We start from the raw sequence: 22,562 nt of genomic DNA, 5'->3' as shown, positions 1-22,562 counted from the left end.
TTGTTTCAACCATAGTAATGTCGTGTGTTTTTTAATACTGCCTGTTTGGGGCTCAAACAGTTATAGGGATACACAGAGATTGCCTTGTGTTGGCTCCACCAATGGCAGAAATTGTGATATCACAGAACAGTTACTTTTCTCATGTATTTCCTATTGCATTAGCTAATAGGAATTACCTATTAATAATATTTCATAGATCCACAAAATTAAAGAGTCAGTGAATGATAAAAAGGCTTTATTTACATTTTGATATGGGAAACAATCTTAAATAGAGCCTATTGTAAATAAAGTATAAAATGCAACACTCGAATGACACGTATTTGATGAGCAATCTTTAAAGCATTGTTGTGTCTTATTCTACAATGTCTTAGTCCCATATAAGGAACTATTTTTGTGATAAACTAATTAATTCTGTTGTTCTATAATACAAACCCCCCACAATAGGCCATTTTTATAACAAAGCCATCAATCCTTCAAATCTTCATAGAATATATATCAGCTGCAGTATATCATCTACAGTGATTTGGCAAGTGGGAATCAACTCTAATGGCTGATCACATTTAATAATGAAGGCAGATTGTAAATGGGAGGCAGCCTCATTGTAAATGATGTCAACTACTTTTCTAATGAATTGTCTCCATTTTTGCTACCTTCCATTTCATCCATGTTCCTATAACATCCCTATCAACAAGGCCCATGTCGATACAGTAATTTACAATGATTTTCCCTTTGTGTTGGTGACAATGTAGAAGAATACTGTGGACAATTACTGAAGATTATATCACCTCTGAATTTATGTCAATGAATTCCTGGTATTTTTTTCCAATATGGGCAAACTATGTGGGTTGTGTGAGTAGTTCCACTAATCTCTCTCTGTCCCTTATGTTCAGTTAATGTAGAAATGGGACAACCTTCAAATTAAAATTTTGTCTGCTAGAGAATAACCAAAACAGCACGTTTTACATTTCTATGTACTGACAAAACATATATATGAGGAGTAAATTTGTGTATAAAAATAGTAACTTTTTTTTAAAAAAGCATGTGTCTTTTATTAGGGATGAATCAGAGGTGGTATTCAGTAGGTTCTGACCAGTTCTGGAGAACTGGTAGCGGAAATTTTGAGTAGTTCGGAGAACCGGAAAATGCTACCTCTGACTGGCCCCGCCCCCACCTATTCTCTGCCTCGCGAGCCCCAGCTGATCGGCTGGGTCTTCTTTTGTTGTCCTGCACAGGAGAATGGAGCTGGAAACCAGGTTAGTGGGGTGGGGAGGGAATGGGATTTTGTAGTAACCTTCCCCCAGGAGTGGGGAGGGAATGGACATTTTACAGTATCCTTCCCTTGCCACGCCCACCAAGCCATACCACCCCACAGAACCGCTAGTAAAAAAAATTGAATCTCACCACTGGAATGAATGGACACTGAATTGGTTGCCAAACACTTCTTGTTTGTGTCTTTCTTATTAAGTTTCTATTTCAAATTGTACAGTGAGCAGAAATGGACACATCATCATGCTACTGGTAATTTGATACTTGGGGCAAGTTACATAGGGACAACTTTTATTTGTATTTAGGTGAACTAATTCTACTTTTTCCTTTGCAAAATTTTACATCATAGAAAGAAAAGAAAAAGATGGAAGAGATGATTACACCTAAGGCTGATAGGATAATTAGACAGGGAAATTGCATTGCAGGAAGGAGGGGCAAAAAAATTCTAGATGGCAGCCACCAACCACGTAAGCAAAGCTGTGTGTCATGAAAAAAAAAAAAGAATGGGACTTCGAGCATATAATTGTAGGCACACCGTAATTCCCTGAAGACACCCACATTACATTGCTGCATATATGAATGAAGGAGGATATAAATCAAACAAATACATACAGGTAGTCCTCGACTTATGACCACAATTGAACCCAAAATTTTTGTCGCTAAGTGAGACATTTGTTAAGTGAATTTCCCCCCATTTTATGATCTTTCTTGCCATAGTTTTTAAGGGAATTACAGCAGTTATTACGTTAATAACACAGTTGCTAAGTAAATCTGGCTTCCCTATTGACTTTACTTGTCAGAAGTCACAAAAAGTGATCACATGACCTCAGGACACTGCAACCATCATAAATATGAGTCAGTTGCCAAGCATCTGAATTTTGATCATGTGACTGTGGAGATGCTGCAACGGTCATAATTGTGAAAAATAATCATAAATCATTTTTTCAATGCCGTTGTAACTTTAAATAGTCACTAAATAAACTGGGGTAAGTCGAGAACTACCTGTATACATAAACATGTATGCCTGGATACCCTATAGAAGGAATTGATTTTGTAAAAAATTGCATTTGTTCATGCTATCAAAGGTTTTCCCCCATAATTGTATATGTTTAATACAGCTATAGATTAGTATATTTTGCTTTGCATCTGAATTACATTCTGAAGGCTGCAAGAGTCATGAAGAAGGAACAAAATGTTAACACTGTTGGAAACCGGGAGAGATATTTTTGACGTTTGTCATGTGTACCCAAATAACTTTAGGGTACCACGTGTTAGGTTGGAGGAAGGGCTTACCATGTACACTCGCCTCAGGAAATAAAATGTTCTGGGCTGGCCCTGTAATGTTTCCTATAATGGAGAATTAATGGACAACAGAAGTTGTCCTGGAAAAATTGTCCTTTACCATTTAGTTCTAGGATAAGGCAGGATGCAGAATTGTACACAATTCTGCAGGAAAAAGCTCCCGTGTACCAGAACATATCCAAGAAAAGTTGCTATACATCATCACACTTGTATGGCTGATTTCCTGGCTTACGCAACTTCTGAAGTTCCTGATGCAGAACTACACTAGGACTTACCAGCTATCAGAGCAGCAGCAGGTAGTTATGTCAGGGCAAAGCTTGCCCTAAAGTCTCGGGGTCTCTAATTTACTGTTTTCCTCTTACCATAAAACTGAAAGGGGAAGGTGCTGCCTTTAATCGCTGCCTCAGGCGGCCCCTCCTGCAACCACACAGCAGCTGAGCAAAGGCTACGAGTTAATGCGCCTTCCGACACCTCTGCCTGATTCATGAGCCTGGCCTTGAGCAATAAACCGCTGAACCTCCTCAGCTGGGCAGCAGGATTTACAGCCTGCAGGGCTGGCACTCACGTACAAAGACTAGAACACCAACTGACAAGCCCATTAGGGCCACTTTGTCAGGGTAGGTGATGGTTCATATGCCTACTGCACATGCAGAAGCATGAGTGGAAATTAAGAACATTAAGACACAGATACAGAAGTATAATGCAGATGTAAAGCAAAAGGTACAAATTACAGACACATAATATAGAAGTCTTGAAAGCTTATGTACTAGTAAACGTACATGTATAAATATTTAATATCAAACTTGTTAAATGAAAAAGTCCTAGGTGTACAATTATAAAGGTATATGTAATGTATTAATTGGTTATTCTGAATCTACACACAAGGCCACTTAAGTGTATACTGTAATAGAAGGTGTGACAGAACAATCAATGTACCAGAGTCATGTCATACCAAATCTACAAATATGGTCCTTTTGATTCTCATTTACTGACGTAGATAAGGTCAAGGATCTTAATGGTACAATTCATAATGCACCAGATTAATTCTCCATCCATCCAGGATTACTTAACACAGAAGATGTACTGGTTCTACTGTCTTCTTCACTGTGAACAGAGCTGATACATATGCATGCATTTATTATTCTAAAATTCTAGAAAATAGAAGGCAAATTTCTGAAGAACACTGTAATACTCATGTTTTATTTCATAGATGTTAAAGTAATCCTTGCTTACCAATTATCTCACTTAGTGACTGGATGAATGGTGTAAGAAAACCCAGCTTTGTGACCAGTCCTGGCATTTACAAGCACTAGAGTGTCCTGCAGTCACGGAGTCGCCATTTCCATGCTTCTCAACCAGCTTGCAAAAGCAAAATCACAAGTCATGATCATGTGAAGTTTCATTGAGTAACCATAGTGACTTGCTCAATGTACTTTTCTGCTTAGTGACTGTAGCACTTAGCAATGGCGTGGCTGGTTCCAACTGTTGTTGAGAAGCAAGGACCCACCACACACACCCACACACACACTCAGCGCTCTCTCTCACTCTCTGTATATGTGCGAGTATGTATATGCGCATGTGTATGCATGCACACATCCACACACGCAAGTTGGATGACACCAATTCTGCTTTTCAAAGATGTATCTAAAATTCATTTTAAGCTGGTATTCAGCATGCCAGTATTCTGTCTTACATTTCAATAGCTGGGGCTCATGCATTTATATCTCTCCTGCAGTCTTTCATAATTTGCCTAATTAAGTCAATATGTTTTTAGGCAATACATCGCTGACATAGTTTTCCTCCCTTTATACCTGCACACAAGTATCCCATATAAGGCTAATCATTTATAAATTATGTAAGAGACACAGTGATACATGATGAGGACTACAGTTTGTAGAGTGTAAACAAAGTGAATGCGCATATGTATTTGGGGCAATACTTCACTATGTCCATCGTTCAACTCACTGATGCATTTGCTACACTCAGAGAGAATTTCTGGTCATTGCCCAGAAAATATTGAACCAGGCAGTGTAACTTAATGAAATGACACAACCTTGTTTTGCAGGCAAGTAAAAATAGCTGGCTTCTTTTAAACAAAACGATCTAAACATTGACTTAAAAGCTTTCCCAGTGTCAGAATACACTACCTAGCCCACTACAAATGTGTCACTCATAACTCTTGCTTATATTAAATCTTAGCAACAAGATAGATTTGAAATACACCATTAAACACATGGTCTTTGAATTTTTTTTTTAAAGTACTGTGATATTTTCAAAAAGCACATGAGGACATGGGAATTTCAGTATGAAACTGGTAACAGCTTTTCTGACAAGAGATTTCTGAGTTATCCCAGTGTACTATTTTATTATTTATTTATATATTACTTTCCTATTAATGCTTACAGAGAGAGAATTCCTAGCATTAGCAATTAAAAATAATTAGACAATTTCCTCATCTTTCTTTCCCTTCTTAACAGAATTCTGCAGAAAAAGGGGGAAAACAAGGAAGACATTCTACAAAAATAGCACATTGCCTGGTAGAAATGTATGTGTTTGGAAAAATAGCTTTATTCAATCTGCATTTTCTCTGGCCAAATATTTTTTTTTTAACAAAGAATGTTACCTATACTTTCAACAATCATGCTACTTAAAACACTGTAACAGATCTAAGCATTTTCCTTTCTTTCTTATATCCTGCTCTGATTCAATAGACTTGTACAGTCTTGCTTATCTCCCACTCCTGATCAAATTTACAAGACAGAATTGTGAATCCCACTAGTAACCCTTTTCTCCAAATTAACTTGATATATGCCTTTTATTTCTGTTGATTTAAAAGAAATATCCCTAAATCTACCCTATGTTTTGTCCCTACCAAACAAAGGAGGGGAAAAAACAGCCTTATCTTAGAAGTAGAGTTCAGGAAAAAGCTACTGGTCTTTTGGACTGTGCAAGACCCACTCAGTAGCCTTGCTTGTCATCTAGAATTTATCAGCCCAACACAGATCTGCCATAATGTGTTGTATAACCAGTGCATAAACAAACTTCAGCATGATAAATGCTTTGCTTTGAAAGCCATAAAGTTATTAGCTGGTGGCTGTTAGCTACCGCTGAGCGCAAGGCACATTTCCTCCATTAACCCTTGACGGCCCACTCCTGTGCCTGAACATTCATCATACATGGGGACAGATTTTGGTGGCAAAAAGCAAGGGACCCAAAGCACTGAGAATTGAGACCATGGGATCTCTGATTATTTAGCAGTGACACTAAATAATCAGAGATTTCATGGTGTCTCTGGGCTTGTGGGAATTTTCTGGGTTCAAGATATACTGAAGTGGAATATAGTAATACCTATCATTTTAATATAAATAATATAAGCAATACTTGTCATTCTAAAAGTAGTAAAGCATATACACTGAGTTAAAAAAAAATCTTTCCAATACTGGAAAAAGCAATAGTAAGGAGCACAAATGGTCTGAAACTGCAAGAAAGGAACATTGCTTAATTCCATCAGTCAGTTAACAGTAAAAATAAGATGCCTGAACAGAAGGTAACTCAATTCATCATTCAGTCCTTTATTCACTATGTTACATCCGATTCTATTTACACCTTGATCCTCCCACCTATGACTCAAAAGAAAAGGCCATCTGATTTCACTGCCAGACAATTAAAAATAACCCTTTGTTTTAGTTGTAATGCTATACCATGCTCTAATCTCAATTAATGTTAGTAATATGATGATATCTCACATACAGGTCAATAGAACATAATGGGCAAGGTCAGCATATCAGATGTGTAGGGAGTAGTCACTGTTTTTAAAATAAATGACCGAATTCAGTAAAAAGGAAAAAAAAAAATTCTTTTCTTCCAAGGGTCACTGCCACTGTTTTCTGGTTTAGGGGTGTAACAATCTAAATAAATACTTCTAAATCAGAAGAATAAAAACAATGATGTGTGAGTATGTATGTATAAATTAGTTACTCAAGCAGGCTCTCAATCCAAACAGGAAATTTCCTATCCAGGAGGTCCAACTAGTCAGTCCTGATTGTCAGGGGCAAATATTTAATCAACATAATAATCTTCCAAACTACTTTGAGGCACTTATACCTGAGCTCCCCACCCCCAAGTCTTCTATAGTGTGGCAAGTTGACTATATATCCATATGGTATTTACAAATAAGTATCAGTTAAAACTTGATCCAATTTCAATTCCATAAATTGCTGATTCTAAGCCAATTCAAACAGAGCAAGATAAACACTTTCTGAAAGATGACAATGCAGCTACTTCAAGGTGGAATCTGTATTGGTATATAAAGCAACTTACTTTATTTCCCAACACCCTACTAGTGGCTCTTTTGATTATCCGTGCCAGTAGCCATTAACATAGACTCTCAAGTTAGAAAGTAAACTATAATTAACTACAGTTTCCTTGTGTGTTTTGCCACTCATATGAGTATGAAGTTGCTAGCATAGGTGCCCAAAACCTAAGATCCTAACTATTAATCCTATTCAGTGTCCTGTCTCTACGTACAGCTCATTCAAACAAAAACTGCTCCATTGCTTTGGAAAGAAACAATGTTTTTCTAGCAGTGTTATAATATGAGATTGATATTAGAACCTGTGTAATGATGGAGAAGATACAAAAGAAAATATTTATTGTTTTTGTGCTGTTCCCATTTTTTTACATCCCGCAAAACTGGAAAACTCTTCAGTGTCAAAGAATTGAATTTTTTTTTGCAACACTACGTTTTTTTCCTATGAGGAGACAAATACAATATTGTACAGAGACCATCAGCAATTCAGTTTGTATCATTCAGGGTGCGTACAGTTAAAAGCATGCAATAAGAAAATAATTAAATATATTGCAAGCCATAATAATAAAGGCAGCAGCAACTAAATATTAACTAACAAGAACTTTTCAGACCTATCAAGAACTCTCAAGTATACTTTTTCTCCTTTTTTGCTGCTGAAGCAATAAAAAGGGGAAAACCAACATCCAAATGATCTTGTTTATGGTGGTTAAATAAGCTGCATGTGCTTAATCCGTTAGAGTTTAATGAATTTATGACTTGCTTTGGAATTTGACAAGGGCCATAAAAGAGTAATTAACATTTATCAGCGTGTTTGCTCCGCCTGCACACACCCTCCTCCTCTTGGCCCCTCTCATGGCAGTGTCGGGCACCATAGAGAGATATAAAAGAGATCAATTAATTTTTAATAATCTCAGGGAAAGATTGTAGAATTGCAGTATGAACTCTGGGAGTGTCAATAAACATGCCGAAGGTCATCTACTTTCTTCCTTTATATGCTTGTCAGTAAGTGGGGCAGGTAGAGAAGAATGGGATACACATATCAAAAGCTGCTAGGGGAATAGGTGATGGAGCAATCCAAACTACTACTCATCCAATCACTTCACCTGATTGGCTAGTATGTAGTCAATTATTCCAAACTGAACAGGAAGGAAGTGTACTCAATCTCTACTATATTTGTATATTACTAGATTTCAAAGTTGCCTATACAATTGCCCAAAATATTACATGCATTAAAGGTCTTTCCTGATTAGCCTAATTACAATACAAAAATGATGCTCCCTCCTTCTGTTATGTCCCTATGGCACCCTTTTCATCTTGTTTCCAGCCATATGTAAAGACATATCCACACATCTTTCTCTAGCATCAGAATGTAACATCACTCCCCTGAGCATGTTTCGGCCAGAGGCCACATTTAAGCACTTAGCTACTCAAATGATGTTTTCCATTATATTACTGCTTGAGTCTCTCCATGCAATCATTGTAGGGTGCATTGATGAGAAGAGGGGAGGCAATCTGCTATAACCAAGGGCCTAGGGGCTCTGTCACTAAGGTCCTGAATCTCCCCCTCTCTCCAGTCTCTGACCATTGCACCCACCATCCATTCTTGTTTTATCTGACAATGGACTCATTCTCCCTTTTAAGTTATTTTTGCAGTGGTTAGGAAAGGTGATGGTTTGCCTTCTTGGCCTATGTCATCAACAGCACATCTAAAAGTGTAGCATGCTAAGTGGTGATGGCCTTGTATCAAGTAGCTAACATTATTAGCCAGACTCCAAATCAAACTGCCAATCACATCTCTTATTGTTCATATATGAATCAGCAGTAAAGAGAACACTAGCTTTGAGTGCCCCGTGGATGCATGTTGGTCTCTTGCCAGCTCCATCAGGGGGAGACAGTATGCCAATTCTGTGGGTTCAGCCCAAGACAGCCTTAAGTCATCCACGCACCAGTATTATGGTACTGCTTTGTCTTATTTCAACCACATCCAAGGGCAGCCTCAAGGTGTACAAAACCTATTAGGGTATGTTAGCCTAGGAAGAAAGTAAAAAAACTGAAGTAACTGGAAGCAGAGGCAATACAGGCAGGATTTGGACTGGAAGATGTGACAGAAAATTTTATGACATCCAAAACAAATGGATAGTATTTTAAACTGAGTATCAGTGAAAGACATAAGGCTTTTACTCACAATTTTAGATAGTATTTTTAACTAACAAGACAATGCTGAAAAAATTCCAGATGGCCAAGAAGAAAAGTATGCATTTCAAAGGATCATAATAGGATTTAACTATGTTTTGGTAATATACAACATCCTTCTCCCAATCAGCAGACTGCTTTGAAATAGACTAGGATAGCTGTTCCTGTCATTCTTTTTAAAAAATTCATCCAGTTGCCACAAAAGAGGCTGGGAGATTTTTACTCCATCCCCAGGCCCTGCTCTTAAAAAAAAACAACAAAAAAAACTTACATCTGTAATTTTTAAAATCTGCACGGTTTTGTTTTTTTTAAATCTCCCCATGGACTTAAAAACAATTCCCTAGTGTGTGACCAGAATCGGTACTGCCACTGACAGACTCATGGGTTTAACCACAGTTCTTTCTGTCCTTTTTTCTCCATCACCTCTCTGTGATCTCAAGGCGGTGAAAACTGAGACACAGGTGGGAGTTCCTGGACAGATCCCCTTTTCACAGGAAGAAGAATCAACTGCACAGACACTAGGCTCGTAATACAGGGGAATTAATTAACTAAATTAACAATTGAGTTGAGCCTCAAATACGGTTTGTCTATTTGAGGAAAAACCTAGCAGTCTTTCAGTTATTTAAGTAAGGTATCACCATGGGTTAGATAGCTTGTATGAACAACCACCTCCACAGAGATGCTACATACACACAAAATTTTAATGTTAATGTTCACTTTTAATGACATTTTATTTATCAATTATGTTGTATAGCCCCTCTTTGAGGAAGAGGGATGGTTTAGAAATATGAAATATAAATAAATCCCTGATATAATCATATTATATGAATAGGGCCAATATATATTATTCAAATTACAGTCCATGATTCATTTAGAATATCTGAACAATGTAAAGACAACAATAACAACAAAGGTTAATTTGCAGTAGAAGCAAGGAAATATACAACAGAAAAAAAGAGAGGCTTTTCTATGCTATGCTAGCAATCCCTATATAAAGTATCCTTTTTTCACTAAATTTTAGAAATAATTTTTCAACAAGCCAGGTATCGCTGTAAAATTCTAATTCTATACCGCACAATGCTCACTGAGGTGTTCATAATTTAGATGTCATGGTTCCTGAGTAATGGGCCCAATCAGTCCAGCACTCTGGGGCTGTGGTTTTTCTCAAAGATCCATTTTATTGGGTACATCATATCAGCACGTGGCTTAATGTCAAGGCTCCGACTACTCCAAGCAAGCCGGCCACTTTGGATTCCTCAAGACATGGCATCTGGTGTGAAGACAATTTTGGTGGCCAGCAATGAAAAAGGACAACAAGAAGATATCAAATGTGCCGATATGATGAACCCAATAAAATGGATCTTTGAGAAAAACCACAGCCTCAGAATTTGATTGATTGGGCCCTTTACTCAGAACCATGACATTAGAGATATGAGCTACAACCTTTGCAGAGCAGGTACATAATCTTACTGGCATTCATTAATGATTACTGTGAGATCCAGAATGAAACGTTTGTCTGACCCAACCCGAAAGTGACTGTTTCATTTTCATTTCCATTTCTCATCTAGTATTCTAAGGACAATTTTTATGTGATTTTCATCCATAACTTTTAGCAATTACCCACTTCTGCTTATAAAGAATTTCTCCCCCTAAAACTAAGGATATACAGTATTAACTGCCTTTGATAAAACAATGACAGATTTGTTCTCAGCAATTTTCAATCAAATGCTATAGTACAGGTTAGTACTGATACTTTTAAGATATTGTATCTTTTTATGCCTTAACTATATTTTTTATTATTGCCCTAATATCATCTACGCAAATTGATGATGCTTCCACTGTTTTTTCAAAATATCCCACAATAGTATTAAAAAAATAAATAAACACTTACAGAGGGGGAAAGTTAATGCCATGCGCTGGCTGGCCCCCACGGATACTGGTGGTCCTCCTTGGCTGTCGCTTCTATCTGGCAATCAATTGACAAGAAATTGAGATTATGAGATATGACAATCACCATCAGAAGAAGACAATCAATCAGCTGACTCCTATAGCTGAGCAAATGACATTTAACGGCAGAGATTTTCCAAATTTAGTTACTATCATGGGATTAGATATCCAAAGCTGTACCTTTAGTCTATAAAGAACATACAAATAGAACTGCTGTAAATAGACTGTTTTTTATAGATCCTGATACCTAATATTTTCTCACAAGGAACCATATACAATATAATGATATTAGGAAAGAAGGATGTAGAAATAATGTACAAGTGTTATATGTTGAACTGTAGAATAATGCTACACAGTATTTCAGAAATATGCGGAAGCATAAATACAGCACCTGTATACAACTCTTTAAAGCTGCTGGTTCCACAATCCCACAGAAGACTTAATTGTTTTAAGGAGCTGTAAACAGATGTTACTTTCACACTTTTGCACATGTCAATGTAATTTTTCTATGTTATTCCCAAAGCATTGTAATGTTTTACTGTAGAATCTACTGAAAGAAAGCTAAATACTGTTAAACCATCTCACTGAATGGGCATCACATTCTCATATGTAGGCAGCTTGAGACTATATTTATTTATTTATTTGCTTTATATACTTTCTTTTGTCAGGAGGCCAAACAAGATTATCTACATCCTCCTCCCATTTTCTTCCACAAGATAGGATGGGTCAGTCTGCAAATGAATAGAATACTTTATTGGCCAAGTGTGATTGGACACACAAGGAATTTGGTGCATATGCTCTCAGTGTATATAAAAGAAAGATACATGACTGGCTCAAAAAGCATTCAGTTAACTTCCAGGGCTGAAGGTAGATCTGAACCTGGGTCTCCATGTCCAAGTCCAATGAGTTAACCCAGTGGTTCTCAACCTGTGGTCCACAGATCCCTTGGGGGGAGGGACTTGTGATGTCATAACAGGGGGCCCATGACGGCTTGAAGAAATTTTATGATTTAAATCTTGGGTTAAGTCTTGGTGGTCTGTGGGCATAAAAGGGGTCCATGGTGAAGAAAACATTGAGAACTACTGTTTTAACCACTCTATCAGCCTGGCTCTATTCTTTTCCAGAGCAACAGCTATTAATCACCATGTTACAAAATCAGACAAGTTTACAGTTTTATAAATAAATTTGAATCCAGTTCATATTTTGTTTCTCATAAATTTTTAATTACTGAAATATCTATTGCAAAGTGCCTTAGTGAATGTTGTTTGTTCACACACGACTCATGCTTGCAATTCGGTATAAAACTTGACCTGATGAGAATCCTAGCTTGATCATTGCAAAGAACATTTTGGAAACAGTCTACAAAATCAAATACAACCTTGCGAAATTCTAGCAGATCAGGACAATTAGTCTTTTTTGCCCATTTCCATGCTTTTATCATCCCCTCTCTAATCTTCCTGTCTTTCAGCTTCTGACATGTCATTCAACAGAATTCTCCTGATCAATCAAATTATTACATTTATGTTTTAATTAAAAATTTTTACATCCTTCAAGGTTACATTAAATATCTATGTTTTGTATGATTCATACTAGCATTCCCCATTGTTTCTTCAATTGCAAAATGGTGCTGTTTCCTTAAACAATATAAGGGAGAAAAGAGAGAATAATTTGGTGTGTGATATACTTGCTATATGACCTTAACTTTAAAAAGTAATGTAAATCTGAATATTTTACTTAAACCACTTCATCCTATCCTAAATAAATATAAACAAAAAGTTCTGACTAATATACAGCTAATCTCTTAAAAAGTTTATCCAGTGTAGAAACTGGGCCCTGGAAGTAAAATCTTTAATTATTTAAAATTACATTAATTATCAATAATAATAGTTAGAAATAAATCAGAATGGAACATTTTAAATATTCTCCAGCGCTCTATAATTGTAAAAACAAATCTCAATACATTTGCAGCAATTTTCAAAGTAAATTATTCCAACACTGAACTTCTATAGGACTATTAAGTTTGTTTTGTTTAAACATGAATATGAGTGTCATGGTTTTTTAACATTGTTTTATGAGATTTGGGGGCTTGACTCTGGGCTTGACTCTGGGCTGCCATTTTTATGTGAATTTTGTTGTTGTTTTGGCTTGAGAAGAATTTGTTTTCTTAACCCAATTGGTTTCTTTTATTTTGGACTGGGGTTGATTTATCTTTTTGGCATTTATTACTATAAACCACCTAGAGTCTTAGGAGGTGGGTGGTATATAAATATCCATAATTCATTAATTCATTAGTTAACATACAAAAAATCTTAGCTGGCCTAATTTACCAGCTTTGCCCTTAGAAACAATGCATTTGTTGTAAGTGCTATTAGGATACTTAATTGGGCAAATGAATGGTTTATAGTCGTTCAGACTAAACCAAGCAAAACAAATCAAACCTGAAAGAAATATGATTCAGGTGCTCAACAAAGCCTGTCTATACAAGATAGTTTGTTAGGTTTATACAACTGAAAGAAACCAAGGCTATGTTAATGAGGTTATGTTGGTTGTCCTGCTATAGATGGGTCTAGTACAATATAGAAAATATGCAGATGCAGCTGACATGCCAACATTCCACAATGCGCCCATCAATGGCTAATATTCTTGCTGGGTCAAAGAATTGCTCTCCATTGCTGTTAAGAGCAACTTAGGAAGCATTTCCAGACACTACACTGTACATGTGCACAGCCTGTTGCATAACAAGCCAAGGTCCCATTTCCTGTTCCCCCAGAACCGTTAAAACCTCACAAACCACTAGAGGAAGAACTGTTTCCTGCAGGTGTCCCAGGAACATGAATCACACCTTGTCAAAATGCTGGGTATGAACCAATTGAACAAGGTCCTTCAAAAAGTAGATACATCTTGCAGTCTTTGTCCATGCATAACTTTCTAACTTGCTGATCTACATCCTGATCAGGAAAGGGTTAAATGAGTATTAATCAGACACTTTCAAGAAGCTTTGAAAACTCATCCAAATATTATAAAAAATGCCTTTAATCATCTAATAGCCCAAACGGGGAAGTGATGGATGGGCTGATCTTTGCCTGAACAGATGAGCCTGGGGATGTGGGCTTACAGGAGATGGGAAAAGAGACGGTGACACTTTTCCTTCCTCCCTCCCTCCCTGCTTGGAGCAGTTAGAAATATGAGGTCACCCAGCAAGAGATGATAACACATTAAGGGCTCTTGAGAGATTGGCCTGTCAGCCTTGTTAGGAAGAGGCAATTGGGGCTGACTGTATAATTAAAGGCTGGAGAAAACCATAACTCACAGCAGTTTAGACAGCAATGAAGGGACTCTATCCGCTACGGTCTTTTCTATTTGGAAAAAATACCTCAGTAGAAGTGCGTTTAGTTCAGTGTAGTTTGGGCTTCAATGAGGTGCGCTCAATGAATTGCAAATCTGAAATTTCAATTGCAGTCCTTCTGCATCAAGTTTTGCAAATATGAATTTGTCACACAAAGCTACTACATTACTGTGTGAAGAAAAACAAGCCCAAGTCAGGATTGAGGATTTTTCAAATAGCATCACTTATAATAGGAAAATGTCCTCAGTCTCAAGACTAGAAGTAATCTAAAATCAGATTATTTTGCTATATGCCTAAACCTTGTCCTAACATATGAATCCAACTGATATGTCTGAATTACTTCCAAAGGCAGCTGTTTGATTCAGACCACGTAGCCCTGAAAAATATGTTTATAAGCTGTGTCTACTTAATTCTAAATTAAAAGCATCCTTCAACAGATCAGATCAGTTCTGCTGGCAATCAAATTGTAGAATTCCTGTTCGTCCATCGAGAAGGGTGACACTTTCTCACTGTATAGGCATATAGTATAGAAGGTAGCAAGTTTGGTATGCTGTTGCTATATTACTATAAATTAATATATGAATAGTTTCTTAATGGAAGGAAAGAAAAGAAGATGACAGACAGCAGGAAGGGGGATAGACTTGGTTACAGTGGCAATTAATACACCATTAGAAACCTGAAGGATCAAGTTAAGAGACAGATCATCATGGAGAAAGGCAACAATGATGTGACAGAACATAATCGATCAGTTCACTTAAAAGAACACTGAACTTCCTTGGGATATTAAGGATTTATTAAACTAAATCTCTCAATATAATACTCTGAACAGTAAACGGTCTACTTATCTCACTTGGTTCTTACTGATGGCATTCCAATGATGGCAATATTTCATGTAATCTCTGGAGTACAGTTGGAGACAAGATATTAGACACTACTTCATACCCCTCCCAGTATTTTTGTGAATTTGATTCTGTAATTTCCTTTGGCATTGTATTGTTTCATAAACCATGATTATGATGAATCATCAAGTTAGTGTTGACTATTAGTGACCACAGATATAGACTTGGTGCAGAATGATCTATCCTCAACTCAGTCCTTTGGATGGTTCAGCAGTGTACCTATTGCCATTGCCGCTTCTTTTTTCAGCATTCCAAACTTCTCAGGAGAGCTAGGTCTTTGCCTAATGCAGCCAAATATGGTACTTTAAGCCTGATCACTTGTGCTTTAAGCGAGAACTCTGTGTTGGTTTATTTAATGATCAGTTAGTTTGATTTCCAGGCTAACTACAATTTTTTCAGAAGTTGTCTCCAACATTGAAGCTCAAAAGCAGTAATATTCTTGTTTCTTGTTTCTCTAAAGCAAGGGTCTTCAAAATTGGCAAGTTTAAGACTTCAACTCTCAAAATTCCTGAGCTAACCTGACTGGAAGAGGAATTCTGGGAGTTGAAGTCCACAAGTCTTAAAGCTGTCAAGTTTGAAGACCTCTGCTCTATTTTTTCCTTCCATACAGTATCACACCATTGTTTGTATGATTCTGATTTTTGTAGGTAGAGACATCATAGAATCTGAATATTTTTTTCCAAGGCATTCATTGCTACTTTACAAAAGTATTAGTCTACTAAGTACTTGTTGACAGCTATTTATTGTTGATAGTTGATCCTAAAAGGCAAAGCCTGGTTGCCATACTTGTGGTCATGAGTTTGGTCTTTATATTTAATCCTTTTTTTCTCCTTAATTTCCATTGCTAGAACTTGTAGATCAGTTACATTTTCAGCTATCAGAATACAGCCACTTGCATGGTATGGAGTATTTCTTTCACTAAAGGGGATAAATGGGGAACTCATCAAGCGACACCAAGCAGGCAGAAATAGCCAACACTCCAGAAGATAGGCTTAAGATACAAAAGGATCTTGACAGACTTGAACATTGGGCACTATCTAACAAAATGAAAGTCAATGGTGAAGAAAGTAAGGTTCTACATTTAGGCAAGAAAAACAAAATGCACAGGTATAGCATAAGTGGTATCTGGCTCAATAATAATAACTGTGACAGGGATCTGTCAATCACTTAAATAGGAGCCAGCAGTGTGCTGCAGCTGCCAAAAATCCAACACAGTTCTAGGCTGCAATAACAGAAGGATAGAATCAAGATCACATGAAGTGTTAATACCACTTTATAATACCTTGGTAAGACCACACGTGAACTACTGCATCAAGTTTTGGTCATCACGATGTAAAAAAGATGTTGAGACTCTAGAAAGAGTGCAGAGAAGAGTAACAAAGATGATTAGGGGACTTATAAAACATATAAAAAAGGGTTGCTGGAATTGGATATGTCTAATGTAATGAAAAGAAGGACTAGGGGGTGACATGATAGCAGTATTCCAATATCTCAGGGGCTGCCACAAAGAAGAGGGAGTCAAGTTATTTTCCAAAGCACCTGAGGGCAGGACAAGAAGCAATGGATGGAAACTAATCAAGGGGGGATGCAACTTAGAACTAAGGAGAAATTTCCTGACAGTTAGAACAATTAATCAGTGGAACAACTTGCCTCCAGAAGTTGTGAATGCTCCAACATTGGAAGTTTTAAAGAAGAGATTGGACCACCATTTGAAATGGTATAGGATTTCCCGACTGAGCAGCGGGTTGGGCTAGAAGACCTCCAAGGTCCCTTCCAACGCTGTCATTCTATTCTAATTTAAACCATGCCTACATGCATTCAATCTACCTTTCCTTGATATGTATTAAATATATAAACTGAATAAATAACTGGACAATATGCAAGTTGTGTGGCTCCTCACCTACCCAAAACCAGTCTGTTTCATCACATTCTATTTTGTAGGAGGACAGTAAGATATTCCAAGATTCTAATTTTTCTAAGGACAGCTTGACACAGTTGACATTAACTGAAGGCCTTTCTATAATCAATGAAACACATATTGATTTATTTTTGGCAATTCTTCAGTTTTCTCAATTATCTAGTATGCATCAGCAATAAAAAATCTTATATTAAAATTGCTAGTATGCTCAAAAACTGATTTTTGCAGGCATATTCTATTTCTATACTTTGCCTTGTTCACTGAACAGCTGTATCTGGTCTTTACGGAATTAACTTGTTTTCAGCTACTTACTTCCTCTTATGTAGCCACTGCACCTGCCATCATATCAATGATAAAATCTCCTAAAAATGAGAAATTACTCCCTAATCTCTTTCTTAAATCCTTTATGTTGCATGGGTATAGTAATTTCTATTCCGCTTTTCATAACTTTAGGATGGATCAATAGCTTCACTGAAAAGACAATGACCTTGAGGATTATTTGGCTGGGGCAGTTATGAATTCTTGGGGAGAAAATGACCTTTATCAAATGTCACATGTCATTGGATTTTATATCAAACATGGGTCGCATGCTCTGGTTATGCAAATCTCTCTGCCAATATATGTATATGTATACATGGCTTGAAAAGGTGAATGTGGGCATCACTGTGATTATGAGGGATGAACATCAGATGACCTTCCAGGACAGGCCGGTACTGTCCTGCTAAAATTAATTGATATAACAGATTGGAAAGCATATTTCTTTTAAAGTTTCCTTTTGCAATGGTTGCAAGTGATCCACAGAATCAGAAATTAAGAATTCAAAAATGCTGTGTCATGAAGACTATGATTCAAAGTATAATACTTACAAACCAAGAATGCTACTTGAGGTACAGGTAACTATTTGAAAAAACATTAGTAATTATTTAGCATATTATTTCTAGATAATCGCAGGAAAATAATGATCTTTAAGATAACTTCCTTATAAAATGTAACCAAATGATGTATACAGAGTTATCTCTTTGTCTTCTTCAAAGCTTCTGTGCATGAAAGTGAATGTTGGATTAAGTACTTGCTTAGAAAGGAAAGATTTGGAACCATATGCAAACAACATACAAGTGTGAGGTGCAAACTATTAATTCCTGAACACTCAAATTTTCCCTTCAATTGGATATTATCTAAAGGACATGAAAAGAAACTATAATTTAGAGATGACATAGATTCATGGCAAATCATCATTTCAAAAAATATTGTAAAGGAGAAGAACAAAAATACATTAAATTTATACTTGATCTCTGCAATGTGAGGAACAATTGTTTGGGGTTACAATACAAATGTTGAGTTACAATCAAGAGAACAAGTGAAGGGACAAGCTTTGTTTGTTTATCCAGTTTCCTCTCCTTGCAAGAATGCCTTGACACAGTGTCCTGTAGTGCTGAGTCCGCAGCCCCAACTAGCTAAATTTATCCCAGTTGCAGTTGTGTTTACAAAGCCGTTCCTGTTTATACTCTTGTTCCATCCTGATCAAATTTCAGCCAATGACATTTTACAAACTAAGCGCTTTATTCAGTTGCTTGGTCTTTCTTGCTTCTGATTGGCAAAAACAAAAGTAGTTACATGCAAACTTGATTGCTGCTCTATGTCCAAGGTCCCTTCAACTCTGTTGTTCAGCATTCTGTAAGTGCTCATCTAGAGGAATGGAAGAAGCGGAACGGTATTCTCTTGTTTATATATTTTTGTAAGAATTCTACACCCACCACTTCTGCTGATGGACTAGGAATTGCCTATGATCACCACTTAACTGCTCATCTTCTTGGTTAAGCTAATTAATTGCTAACGTCCATTTCAACACATTTAAATTCCAAATTCACTATGTCATTACTTATTCCTGAACAAAAATATATATTGACAAGAATTTTAAATGTGACATTTTAAAAAGTCTTACTTTGTCTCAAAAAGCTGCATGAATCGATAATGGGAAGCTGGTTAGACAAACTACTGTAGAGTGGTTGAAACAGAGAAGGCAATGCTAATGAGCATAACCTTTGTTTGGGAAGAATAGGAGACCAGTTTTTAGACCGAAGAAGAAGGTTAAATAATTCCATGCAACTCCAACAAAATTCTTCTTAGTTTGGATTACTTTCAGGCAGAATAAAAGAAAGAAAAAATCCTGAAGAAAAATCATTTGAATTGCTACTAGATAGAGTAATAAAGATGATATCTTGTGTTCAGAGTGGCAATTGCAAAGCCTGTTTTCCAGACATTATTCAATTTCATAAACCCTTACTAGCCTGGACAATTATGAATGACAGCGGAGATGGATTTCAAAAGTTTCTGCAGAGTCAACATGTGTGCATCCTTGCCTACAGAAGCAAATGATGCCCAACCTGAATCTGAGCTCACCTGGTAGTTCTAGATATTTATATTATCTTCAATATACCATCTATTTTTATAGCTTCAGTTTTAGGCGGGGTAGGATTCAACCAGTGTTACTACTGGTTCGGCGATTACATTTTGTATGTGCATGCACGCTTTGCCCGCACCAGATGCGTGCTGCGTGTGTGTGTAGTACACCTAAAGCTGTGCTGCCCGGGCAGCTGATAAGCGCTGCGCGCAGGTGCGCAGCTTTTGAAAAAGCACTTTTTTACTGCTTTTTCAACCTCAGCTGTTCCGTGCAAAGCAGCTGAAGTTGAAAAAGCAGGAAATAAAAGTCAGGTAACAGCCTGGGCGGGCGGATGGTCCAAACAGCAGCAGACACAGAACCTGCTACCAGTTCTATAGAGCCGGCTCTAGAGAACCAGTAGCATCCCACCCCTGATGTTAGGTACAAATAGCTCGGTGTTCCATTTCTTTCTGTTATCACTACTACAGATCAAGAGCTTCATATGTATTAAACTTAGATGATAAATTCATTTGAACCCAGACTAATATCTGGACAGAGCAGTACATGAACTAACTATATAAAGTATCAAGAGAAACATAAAGCATATGTGCATCTGATTCATGCAAGCAACTTCTCATCTCCAGAAGAGAATTCTTTAGCCAGGAAGTCATGGCCTTGATTACTTTGTCTTCCCCATTTAAGTACATCCCTAACTGCTCCTTGGATGGCTCAATTAGCAAAGTGAATATATTATATAAAGTCTAAAAGATTAAACTATCATAGGCAGCCCATAATTTCATGAAGAAGTCAGGGGAGCATATCCCTCTTATTAACTCTATAACAAATGCGATGAAAATGTTCAAATAGAATGTTAATGCAATGTTACGTGTAATTTTCCCAGGCGATCTCCTGCTGAAATATTTCTTTATTAATAGTAATTGAGGGTATAAATTATGAATGAGGCAACTTTCTCCTTTCACCAAGAAAGACGTCCTAATAGCAATAATTCTTTCTAATCATTTTTGGATAGTGAGGAGAGATGGAGCAAGAGATTCTTTTTAAAAAATAAAAAAGCTGATCAAGAGAACACAAAATGAAGAAAAAGAATACATATCTGTAACAATATTAATGAAGGAATAATCTATATACATATTGAGTGTTGTATATATAAGATAAGTATACTGTAAATTTGGGGTTTAGTTTGTTCAAGGAGACCCAGAATGAACAATTAAATGCATTTTGAAACTTGATGGCCGAATTTTGTATTTAACTGCATGCAGCATCAAAGCCTCTTTATAAAAGCCCCTCTAAGCACCAAGTTCAGCAGCAAACCTAGAACAGATTTAATTGTTTTAATTTCTTTAAAATATACAAATACATCTGAGAATAACTATTATCACTTCCTGGAAACAAGAACCACAAAAAATTTAATATTTTAAAAAATATAATTCTCAAAAAGGTTGCTTGCTTCTTCCTACGTAAAGAAAAGCAATGCATTATCAATACTTAGAATCTTGTAGCCAAGGAAAGCTGTTTTATTTTCTTAGCCAATATTCCTGACTACAACCCCTCTTGCCAGTCAACACAATTTCAACCCAAGTCCTAAGAAGGCTTTTCCAAAGTTACCCTTTATTTCTTCTTTTCTTCTTTCAATCTCAAGCCTCAAACACCTGCATCTACTTGTTGCTTCAGATTATTAGATTACAGCTTGCAATAGTCTAATCATCCATTGATCTGGTACAAATGTTCAAAACAGTTCCACTGCAAATAAGAAAGACCTGAGTCCCTCCATAACAGCTGCTGTAATTAGCAGAAACAGAACAGAAAGTGATTTTTATTGACTAGATGTGCATCTAGGAGAAACTTTCTGTCAGTGAGAACAATCAACCAATGGAACAGCTTGCCCTCGGAAGTTGTGGAAGCGCCATCACTTGAGATCTTCAAGAAGAGATTGGACTGCCATTTGTCAGAAATGGTATATAGGGTCACCCTTTTGGGCAGGGGGTTGGACTAGATGACCTATAAGGTACCTTCCAACTCTGATTATCTGTTATCTGTTATCTAATCTGTGCTTTAACTTCATCTCGGAACATAGTTTATTTAAAAAAAAATATATTTGAGATTTATAGAATATGCAGTTGAACTCGATTTAGTAGGCAAGCAAACAGTAGTTTTGTTTTGCAAAGGAATTATTAGATTCTTCTTTTTTGAAACTGAAGTTTCAAAGTTCCCATCTATCAGTCCTTGTTCAATTTATTTCACTCATGCAATGCATTTGTGGCCAATATTTCTTTCCCCGCAATCAAGATGTCACTTACCATTTTTCATGAACAACTTAGGACCCAACAGCATGTTATGTTAAATAGGTAGTTTGCCCTTATGCACTGGACTCATTGCACCAAAGAAACAGATACACTTTTTTTCTAGTATCCATTTTCTTAATCTTTTTGCTGTTTTCCTTTTTTCTTTCCCACTTCTTCCCTATCTCTAAAATTGCTGGAGAAGGGAAGATCATTCATGTCTTAAGACTAAACTGATTATTTGCTAAATGTGTTTAAAACTCATCCAAGAGCTTCACATGGTAAGTTATCATCCCAGCATAGTATAGATATGAAAAAGGCATGCATATGCTTGTCATGCACAGCTTACACACAGTTTTTATATAATACATGTATGGTAATATGTTAAATCCCTCAAGTGGTTCTTCAATTAGATGGTGCATTCTACTATATTTAAAATTCCCATGCATTATTCTGTACCTGGAAATTATAATGAGTAAATTGCTACTGGTAACTCCTTCACTGTATTGCAGGGCTGTCAAACTCATGTCATCACGGTACCGTCATGTATCAGGACTCTCCTTCACTAAACCAGGCATGGGCGTGGCCAGTGTGTGATGCAACCAGCCTGCAGGCCGGGAGTTTGATAGCCCTGCTGTATTGCCTTACAAATCAAATGGCAAGTTAATTCTTCATGATATAACTTTTAAAAAAGAGTTCTGA

At 36.8% G+C, this 22,562-nt stretch overlaps 1 protein-coding gene across 3 annotated transcripts in view; it reads right to left on the bottom strand.

Moving 5' to 3' along the window:
- The window catches only part of RNF220 (ring finger protein 220), a 305,518-nt gene that overhangs the window by 177,274 nt on the left and 105,682 nt on the right, over positions 1–22,562 (bottom strand). For all 3 annotated transcript variants that reach the window (XM_026665743.2, XM_087960155.1, XM_087960156.1), the window contains exon 3: positions 10,962–11,036. In XM_026665743.2, the coding sequence (XP_026521528.1) occupies positions 10,962–11,036 (75 nt within the window). The remainder of the gene's footprint in view (positions 1–10,961; positions 11,037–22,562) is intronic.

This window comes from Notechis scutatus, chromosome 3 (assembly GCF_049901735.1).
Source record: "Notechis scutatus isolate UNSWTSFEM ecotype Mainland chromosome 3, rNotScu1.2, whole genome shotgun sequence".
Classification (NCBI taxonomy): domain Eukaryota; kingdom Metazoa; phylum Chordata; class Lepidosauria; order Squamata; family Elapidae; genus Notechis; species Notechis scutatus.
Note: the sequence above shows the minus strand (reverse complement) of the source record. Positions and strands in the feature narration are given on the sequence as shown.